General features: G+C 45.0%; 1 protein-coding gene across 1 annotated transcript; it reads right to left on the reverse strand.

Annotated features, from left to right (window-relative positions):
- Positions 1-363: 363 nt before the first annotated feature.
- On the reverse strand, positions 364-8,469 carry LOC103820924 (WD repeat and coiled-coil-containing protein). Its single transcript, XM_030236488.2, has 5 exons — positions 8,361-8,469; positions 7,904-8,021; positions 4,292-6,161; positions 2,747-2,864; positions 364-963 (listed from the first exon to the last, which is right to left on the reverse strand). The coding sequence occupies exons 3-5, from the start codon at positions 6,140-6,142 to the stop codon at positions 692-694; spliced, it is 2,241 nt and encodes a 746-aa protein (XP_030092348.2). The 5' UTR covers positions 6,143-6,161; positions 7,904-8,021; positions 8,361-8,469; the 3' UTR covers positions 364-691.
- Positions 8,470-8,894: the final 425 nt, after the last annotated feature.

The following is an 8,894-nucleotide window of genomic DNA, read 5'->3' on the forward strand; positions in this document are numbered from 1 at the left end:
TTACATAAACTTGTGCTTACATAAACTTTTTCTACATTTCCCCTTTGCATTTTCTCTCTCTCTCTCACTACAAAAGCCCACAGACATTTTCTTCTGTCAGACTTTAGCTGGATGAGAGACGTGGCAACCACTTTCTCAAATTCAGAGATGGAAGCAGAGAGGTGTTATGGGCAGGTACAGGAGGGGAAGAGGATGTTGCTTCCACATAATATGGATATTTCACATAATCCTATTTTGTCCCAAACCTTACACTGGTGCTTACACCAGTGCAAACCCAGGTGCACTTCTGCAGGCACTGCTCCTAAACAACACCAGTGGAATATTTCAGGCTTTGGCAGAAGAGAGGAAATGGGGGACAATGCAGCATTTTCAAAGACTTCTTTATTATCCAAGTTTACTATTATCTAAAACCACCAATGTATTAAAGACCAAGATGGAAACTTGAGCTCAGAAACTTGTAAGAATGCACAGTTTCAACTTCATCTGTACTGCAAGAGGCATAGTTAAAAAACACTGCTCAGTATAAAAAAAAAGTTAACATTTCCAAGGACCGAATAAATAATTTACAATGCAACAAAAATTATAGAAATTGTACAGACATTTGAGACTGTTGTTAATAATTTGCAGTCCCATACAGTAAACATAAAAGCCTCCTATCATCAGAGAGGCATTGCAAAACCACTGTCAAAAACTACATTTTATTGCTGGGCTGTTCTGAAGGGCTGATGCTGTCCAAGGTCTTGGAGGAGCAGTCCCTCAGGACTTCCAGAGAACTGGTGATGTCCAGGCTTTCAGAAGAAGTGGATCTACACCCCTCTGTGGAACTTATGATGTCCAGAGTTTTGGAGGAGCGGGCACTGTAGCCTTTTGCAGTGGCATCTCTGATGAGGATCTCCTGTGTGGATGTAAACATTAACGGGATGAAACCCTCGCTGTCTGCTGTGAGGATGATCCAAGAGGAACCTGGGAAGACAAGCACATGGCTGTTGATAAATCTTTGTGTAATTAGGGTACATTTAAGATGAAAGCCAAATTTCTTCTAGAATTAAATGCTTCTGTATATTCACAGCTTTCTAGAAAAGAAAAAGTATGAAAATATACAGGTTGTACAATCTCAAAAATAAAGGACACTTGGAAACTATGATGGTTTTTTCAGTAGGAGAGGAGACAATAATAAATGCATGCTTCAAATGAGGAGGAGGATTGAAATTCTGAGCAGAATTTCACACTTGGTTTTAATTAGGTATTGATAAGCTACTTCACAGTGCTAAAGCTGTGAAGATACTGTAAAAAGCAGAGATTTAGTAAATTAAATGACAAATTAATATAATAAAGACAATTTAGACAATGCTTTTATTACATAATTTCACTATACTTAATTCCAAGAAATACAAGGAAGGAACACTTTACAACACTGTACAAACCCAAAATCTCTGGTCCATTTGCTATATGACTTCATCACCAGCTTTTTTCTTTACAATTTGAATCTGAAACCCTGACTTCTACCAATATAGATAAACCAGAAGATTTTTATATTTTTATCCATTAAGCTGATGAAGCAAGAAAATAGAGCTCATGAGGGGTAAGGGAATTCAGAGGAGCATTTCCAGCTGTTTGTAGATTTGTATTATGTAACTTTACGTCACAAGTAAGGTCACGAGAAGATTGTAGCTGAAAAGCACACAACCCTCTAATCTTTTGGCTTAATTTGGACCAAACTTAAAAATCAATACAACTCAGGATTTGAAAATACCATTCCTACTTTGCATCTGTATATTTCAAACATACTCAGTCAACAATTCCTTAGGAGAAATAAAACTTGGACAATGGCAAGAAAAGCACCCTTAGGCTTGGGGATGGTTGCTCAGTGATCTGCAAGCAGGAGGAGAGCAGATACAGGGGGCAAGTAGATGGAACAGAGCATAGGAAATACCTATAGTAGTGAGAAATAATACCCCAAAGTGTGGTTTCTACCTCTGCCCAGAGTGAGACACTCAGAACTGACATGTACTCAGAACTGACATGTACACAGACACGTGGAATGGGCACAGCATGAACTGAACTGATAATAGCAGAGGAGAACACAGCAGGAAGAGAGGCAGTTTTCCTCTCAGCAAAACCTGATGTGAAATGCGCTGCTGAAGCGTACAGAGCTGCTTCTGTGCCACAGGATTTCCTACAGCAAGTCTAGATGCTGGAGTCACAGATTCAAATATGGAACACTGTACTCCCAAAACCAGTCAACCCTACTCTCCTTGTTATTCAGACTTCTCTCTATAGAGCAGCTGAAAAGAAGTAAAACACTGGCTGAAAGCAATGTTCCTGTATAACTAGTTACTTGATAAGGTTACTTGATAAGGTTACTTGATAAGGTAAGTTTGCTCTTATTTTTTTTTTTTATAATGCAAAGATTTTTCTCAGTAAAAGAAGATTCAGAGAAGAATTTTTACATTATAAAAAAAAGGCAAAATTTTATTCATCTTTCATTATTTACTCCTTGGGTTTTTCCCTGGATGGAATATGCATATTACTATTGCTCACAGAATCACAGAACTGTTTGGGTAGGAAGGGACCTTAAAGCTCATCCAGTTCCACTCCCCTGCCATGTGCAGAGACACCTTCCACTAGACCAGGCTGCTCCAAGCTCCATCCAACCTGGCTGTGGGACACTTCCAAGAATGGGGCAGCCACAGCTTCTCTGGCAAGGTGTTTGAAGTGTTTGTACTCTTGGATAATCCCAACATACCGTGCTGCATTTCTACAAGGGAGAGGTTGAATATCTGCTGGACGATGTTTAGGCGGAGTTTACCACCACAGAGAAGAACAGCCCGACTTTCATCTGCATCACTTTGGGAAAGCTGCTTCTGAAAATGCAAGCAACAGTCATTAGCTACTTGATGTATAGTTAAAATGGCATTATTCACAACAGGATCACAGATATGTCTTCAGTGGCATTATTTACAGAAAGTCAAATGCTTCACACATCCAGGTCTGTTTGCAAGATTTATCGTTTGGTCTCAGCTGTCAAAGTGCTCATGAGTGAGTGACAGCAGCAAGGAACAGTGCTTATCCAGCATGTCAGAACAGGGGAGAAAATCATGCACTGCTGCTGGAGAAACCAAGAGCCTCATTCACAACACAGTCCTCATCCCCATCCTTTCATCTGTGAGGGACATTTCCCCAGGGAGCTTGTAAAGCTTCAGGTTTTCTATCCCCATCTTTCCCCACCCATCCCTGATCCAAAACTTCAGGAGTGAGAACTCCTGGTCATGAATGCTGGGGTGAGGAAGACTCACAAGGCAGAAGGGCTTATTTGTCCCACCCCTGACCATCACTGCCCCAAGCCTTAAAACCAAAAAGCATCTTCAAAGAATATGCCCAGTTGGGCATTTTTTAGATCTCTTATTACAATTATTAAATGTTTAAAATGGAAAACAGTGAAGAGAGTGAAGGAATATGATCTAGAACTTGAATTCAATACTACAAAAGTTGGGAATTTTTTGCAATAATAAAGCTTAAAAGAAAGAGGTAATTGGAAAGAAAAAGGCAGCTTAAATTACTTTGAATATTGATTAAGGTTAATTAATCTGAATTCTAGAAATGATGTAGTAGGTCTCTGCCAGGTTTTGATAATCAGGTAATTTACCGTTTCTAGCATGAGATTTGCAAATGCAAATCTTTCAGCCAAACAATGCGTTTTTCATATGAAATTTCACTTTAAATCCATTTTTAAGCCATGTAAATGGAATTATCTATTGTGTCCCTAAAGGTCTCTTTCCTCCTTGGATGATGCTCTCAACACTAATTAGCAACATTTCTGTTTCAAAGCCAAGGCAATTTACTTTTGTTTCAGTCTCCATTATTTCAGTTTTCCTCACAGGAGAGCAGGAGACTGAACCAATTCCCACACACGGAAAACTTTACTGGTCTAAATTTCTATACAGAAAGCTTTAGATGTCACCCAGGAAAAGCATTTCCTTCCTAGATCACTATAAAGGGCTTTAATTCTGCAGCTGGGCTGCAATATATGGGTCCTCTAGAGTCCCAGGAGCCTCACTGCAGGGCTGAGGGGTTTGGCCCAGTGTGAGGTGTGGCAGGGAGCTGCACATTCCAGGATATCCCATTGCTTTAAAAACACTGGAAGCCTGCAGAGCAATGGGATTTATAACCATATATAACTACCTGCAGGAACAGGATGGAAACCTAATCCTACTGACTGTTACTTGAGCATTACAAAGAACACACAGCCATAAACAGGTTTCACCATTAAGGCTTCCAATATTAAAATTACCTGGCAGGTGATTTTAATAAATGATGGTTCCTGAGAAGATGGGTACACTGAAAGATTTCTCTTCCCAGATTTTAGCAGCTCAGTTAATTCAGAAAGATGGTGCTGCAATTCTGTGAAGTTGCCAGACAATTTTTCCACATTTTTCAAAAAGTAACTTGCCTCCTTCTCACTGAACAGGTTATTCTTGTAAGAATTGGGTATTTTGGAAGCTGAGTCATGCTGCCTTTTTGGGGATGTTGGCCTGTTTGAAGCATTAGACAGTGCCACGCTCCGATTAACTGGCTCAGCATCCAGAGTCTCGACAACTGGAGGAAAATTCATGGAAATCTTTTTCTCTTTGAAGTCGCTGATGTTCAACACCAAATTTTGCTCATAAGCAGGACTCTTGATTTCTTCAATGAGTTTCCTCCGGCTTGCGGGGGACTGAAGGGCAGAGTGATCTGGTATCAGGAGCCCACGGCTGAGAGGGTGGGCATCCCTAGAAGGATCATGAGTAACACTGGAAAGGTTCAAACTGGAGCTGCCATCAGCTGACACAGACTTTGAAGGACACATTTCAAGTATCAGTTCTTTAATCATCAATCGGATCATGTATTTGTCTGATCTTGAAGACGGAAGAAAAGCAGGGTCAGAGAATTTTTGTTTTCCAACCAGTATCAGTAACAATTTATTGGTCAAGAAGCACAACCCCTTCGGCTTCTCGCTTTTCTCTAGCTGAATTTGTTGAATATTGGGTAAATTGGATGAAGTCAGTGAATAGACTAAAATAACATTACAAGTATTGGAGGCAACAGATACAGTTTGAGTTTTGGAGTCAAAAGCCATTATATCAGGAACAAGAATGCCTGGTATGCTCACTTTTTTAGTAGAGGTAACCTTTCTTTCAAAAGTCACCAAGATGAGGTGTGAGGAATCCTGGCCACTTCCCGTCAGGTAATCCTTGGGCCTCAGGTGAAGAAGAGGGCTAGAATCAGCACTCTGCTTGCTAGAAAGTATGTGAGTAAGATCCACAGGAGATGTAACTACAGACAAGGGCTTCTCAGAGTCCAGTGACTTCTTCCCTCCATCCAAGGAATACTCTTCCTCCCCACACAAGCTGGACTGTGAGGGGAAGGACTCGGTTTCAACGCTCGATGGAACTTCAAAGGCAACACCAGCATTTAAGCCACAGATCTTGTCCAGAGGGAGCTCAGTGGCAACAGCGACTTGTAAATTCTGCGTAGCTTCCACGGCACAGATGTAGCCTCCCACATCAAAGATTGGGCAAAAAGAGCAAGCGCTGAGTGTTTTCTGAGCATCATCCCAAATGTAAGAATGGAGGGCACTGCCCACCCCCACAACCAAGCGGCTGCCTTCCTTGGTCCAACAGGCACAGTGGATGAGCCCACTGCCCTTGATGTCAGCGTTAATTCTGGAGTTGTTGAGGTGGACAGAGGGCAGGACGGAGGCGTCCCGGGTGGTCAGCACGGCCAAGACCTCCTTGCTGGGATGCCACACGCAGCCCTGGGGGAGCACGGGATACGGCTCGCTGATGTCGCAGACCTGGGAAACCAGGAGCTTGTTCCTGTCGGCGCCGTTGAAGCAGAGCTGCCAGATGGTGATGTGCTTCTTGTGCTGCACGGCCAGCAGGGCCGGGGCCTCGGCGGGACAGGGGCCCCAGTAGAGCCCGTGCACATGCTCAAACTGACCGACCACGCTGGAGTCACCGAAGGTGGGCTCCCCGTTGTGCAGGTGCAGCGCGGTCAGGATCACCTGCTTGCCGTCCGTCCAGGCCAGCCCGTGCACGGGGTGAATGGCCTGGTGCAAGGCGTTGAGGCCAGTGCGCAGGAGCTTCGCCTTTCCCAGCTCCATGGCTTTTAGAGTGGAACATCTACACGTGAATGAGAAGGAAAAATAAATTATTGTACAGGACAGTACCTGGATGATTATTTAGCTGATGACCCTGCCAGTGCTAGACTCTTCCTTCCAGTGAATATAAACATAATGTTCACCTACACTTAATTCTCAGCCCAGTAATTTTTTTGGTTTATGATATTTCCATCATGAAATGCAATTTTAAGAGAAAGAAACTTTGCTATTTCTATAGGCTTACCGTCAGATTTCTGCTCCGTTTTCACCACAAGACCAGTCCTTTCATTCTAATCAGTAATTCACTGTTCTCAGAATATTTTCTATTTACTTCAATATCAACAATTCTCAAAATATTGACTCTCATCTTCCTGGAGCACTTGTGTTCAGATGAAGTCATCCTTTACAAGGATAACCACGCATATAATCACCATGTATTATCTACAAATCTGATCCTGTATTAAGCATGTAAGAATGAGGCATTTGCATGGTTATCCCAGAAAGCTGTATAAGAAAGCAAATGCAATTTTGAAGAGAGTTCAGAGAAAAGCAGATTTTTCTAAGAAAATTAAAGAAAAAATAACTTAAAAGAAGGCATACACAAGGCATCAACACTTTGGAAAACTTCAGGATTTTACACTAACTTCTAGTTTTTGAGGTGTGATCTGTGCACAAAAGCCAGTTCAAAGGAATTGATGGTTTCTTCATTTCAGATCTCCATAAAATTTAGCTCAGATGTAAAGCCATGGCACAGAATGAGTTGCAGTTTTAGTAGGAAACATAAAGAACAAGAAGAAAGTTGTTTGAGACTAAAAACTGTCAAACTGGAAGAGTTTATCATAATGTGCAAGGCCTGGCACCATTCAGTATTTCAATTATTTGTGGATGACTCTAAACTTGAAGGAAGAGGATCGCAAGAATGGATTTCAAATATAAAAATTGTATAGAAATTTATGTTATTATGACCAAAGTAACTTCTCAACCTAATAACAAGTGCGGAATAATATACTTAGTAAAAAAAATAAAAAACCATCAACTTGGATACCTCTCCAGGAATAATTCCCTAGGTAGAGGTATAGCAAAAAAGGATGTGGCTTACAATGAATTGCAAACTGAATATCAGTAATGTGAGATATGCAACCAAGTAAGAATAATTCAATCTGGAATGTTTTAAGAGGGATGGAGATACACAAGGGAGATAACTGCCCTACTTCCTCTTTGCTAACCGCACCTCCACTGAACCTACTTCTGAGTTCAAGATGATAGAAATGCTCAACAAAGCTAAGGGATCAGAGAAACACAGAGAGTGGGTTCTCTGTCTGGAGAAGACTGTGAGTGGGAACTAGAGAACATTCACCAACCCAGTGACAGAACATCCATCCACTAGTCTCCAGGTGTACTCTGGACAGTGCATGATAATAATCAGCTTAGTTTCAACAAAGATCTAGGTCAGCTATTAAAGAAAAATTCTGACTACATGTGATAGTTAAGCATTGAAGCAGGTTACCTTGGAGAGGAGGGGAAGGCACTCCATGAATTTCATAATCTGTATGAGCCAATTAAGGAAATGTCTGTCAGGGATAAGTTTAAGTACACTGAATCCTGCCTCACAGGAGAGCACTCAAAATACTTCCAATGCAACTTCTCCACCATCTGCCTCTCCTCTATAACCAGCCTCAGTCCTGTTAAGCAGCCACCAGTTTCAGGAAAATTAACACTGGATGTTCGCTGTGCTCAGAACCCACACTGCTGGGCAATACTTACTGATGGCAGGGGTATGCGAGATAATGTGCCTCACAAGGCACTGAAAGATGCTAAAGCCTCCTGGGCCGTCTGGAGAGGTTCCTGTGTCACAGCGGGCGTTTTCACTAGCCCAGCTGCCCTGGAAAAGCAAAAAGAGCAAGAGTGGCCAGTGCATTCCTGTGCCCAAAGCCACACCGCCTCCTGCAGTGCCCCGGCCCAGCCGCAGCTCCCCGGACAGGTGTCACACCGCAGGCCGGGTGTTCGGCGAAACGTGGTGCCCGTCCCACCCCCAGGGAGAGAGGAGCCGCTGCAGGGACCCCCTGCACCGAGCGGCCACGGCAGCAGCGGGCCAGGGAGCCCGCACAAACCTCCCGCCCGCGCCGCCACTGCCTGCGCGGGCCCGCCCGCCCCGCTCCTTCCCGCCTCCGACGGCCCGCCCGCCGCCTCTCCGCCCCGCCGCGGCCGCGGCCTCGCTCACCTGCCCTGCCGGTGGCTCGGCCCGGCTCCGCTGAAGCGGTCCCGGGCCCTCCAGCCCCGGCGGCGCTGGGCGGGGGTGGGAACCGCCTTCCCGCAGGGCCTGGCCCGCCCCTCCCCGCGCCGCCCGGCCAGCAGGGCCCAGCTCCGCCCGGCCGCGGGGGGCGCCGGCGCCGCTCCTCCCGCCCGGCCGCTCTGCGGCGGCGGCGCTCTATGGCCCGCGGGCGGGGCCGGCACGGGGCGGGCTCCTCGCGCCGCTGTCGCCTCAGTTCCCGACCGCGCCGCTGAGAGGCTGCGGCGCTGAGCGGGCGGAGGGAGGTGATGGGGACTCACAAATCAGAGCATATCCGCAGCTGGGAGGCACCCACGAGGACCATGGAGCCCAGCTCTTGTGCGCAGCGCAGCCCAAGACTCACACCGTGTGCCTGAGAACGCTTCCTCAACTCCGGCTTGGTGCTGGGACCACCGCCCTGCGGAGCCTGTTCCAGTGGCTAGCCGCCCTCTGGTTGAAGAGCCCTTTCCCGATAACCAGCGTAAA

This window comes from Serinus canaria, chromosome 3, assembly GCF_022539315.1.
Source record: "Serinus canaria isolate serCan28SL12 chromosome 3, serCan2020, whole genome shotgun sequence".
Taxonomy (NCBI): Eukaryota; Metazoa; Chordata; class Aves; order Passeriformes; family Fringillidae; genus Serinus; species Serinus canaria.

Bases quoted from the DNA above. Each gene is read 5' to 3' on its own strand.
- LOC103820924 (XM_030236488.2), bottom strand. From the start codon at position 6,142: ATGGAGCTGGGAAAGGCGAAGCTCCTGCGCACTGGCCTCAACGCCTTG. The intron at 2,865-4,291 runs GTAATTTTAATA...TTGCATTTTCAG, and splicing joins TTATTAAAATCACCTGCCAG to AAGCAGCTTTCCCAAAGTGA. The intron at 964-2,746 runs GTATGTTGGGAT...TTGTCTTCCCAG, and splicing joins CCTTGTAGAAATGCAGCACG to GTTCCTCTTGGATCATCCTC.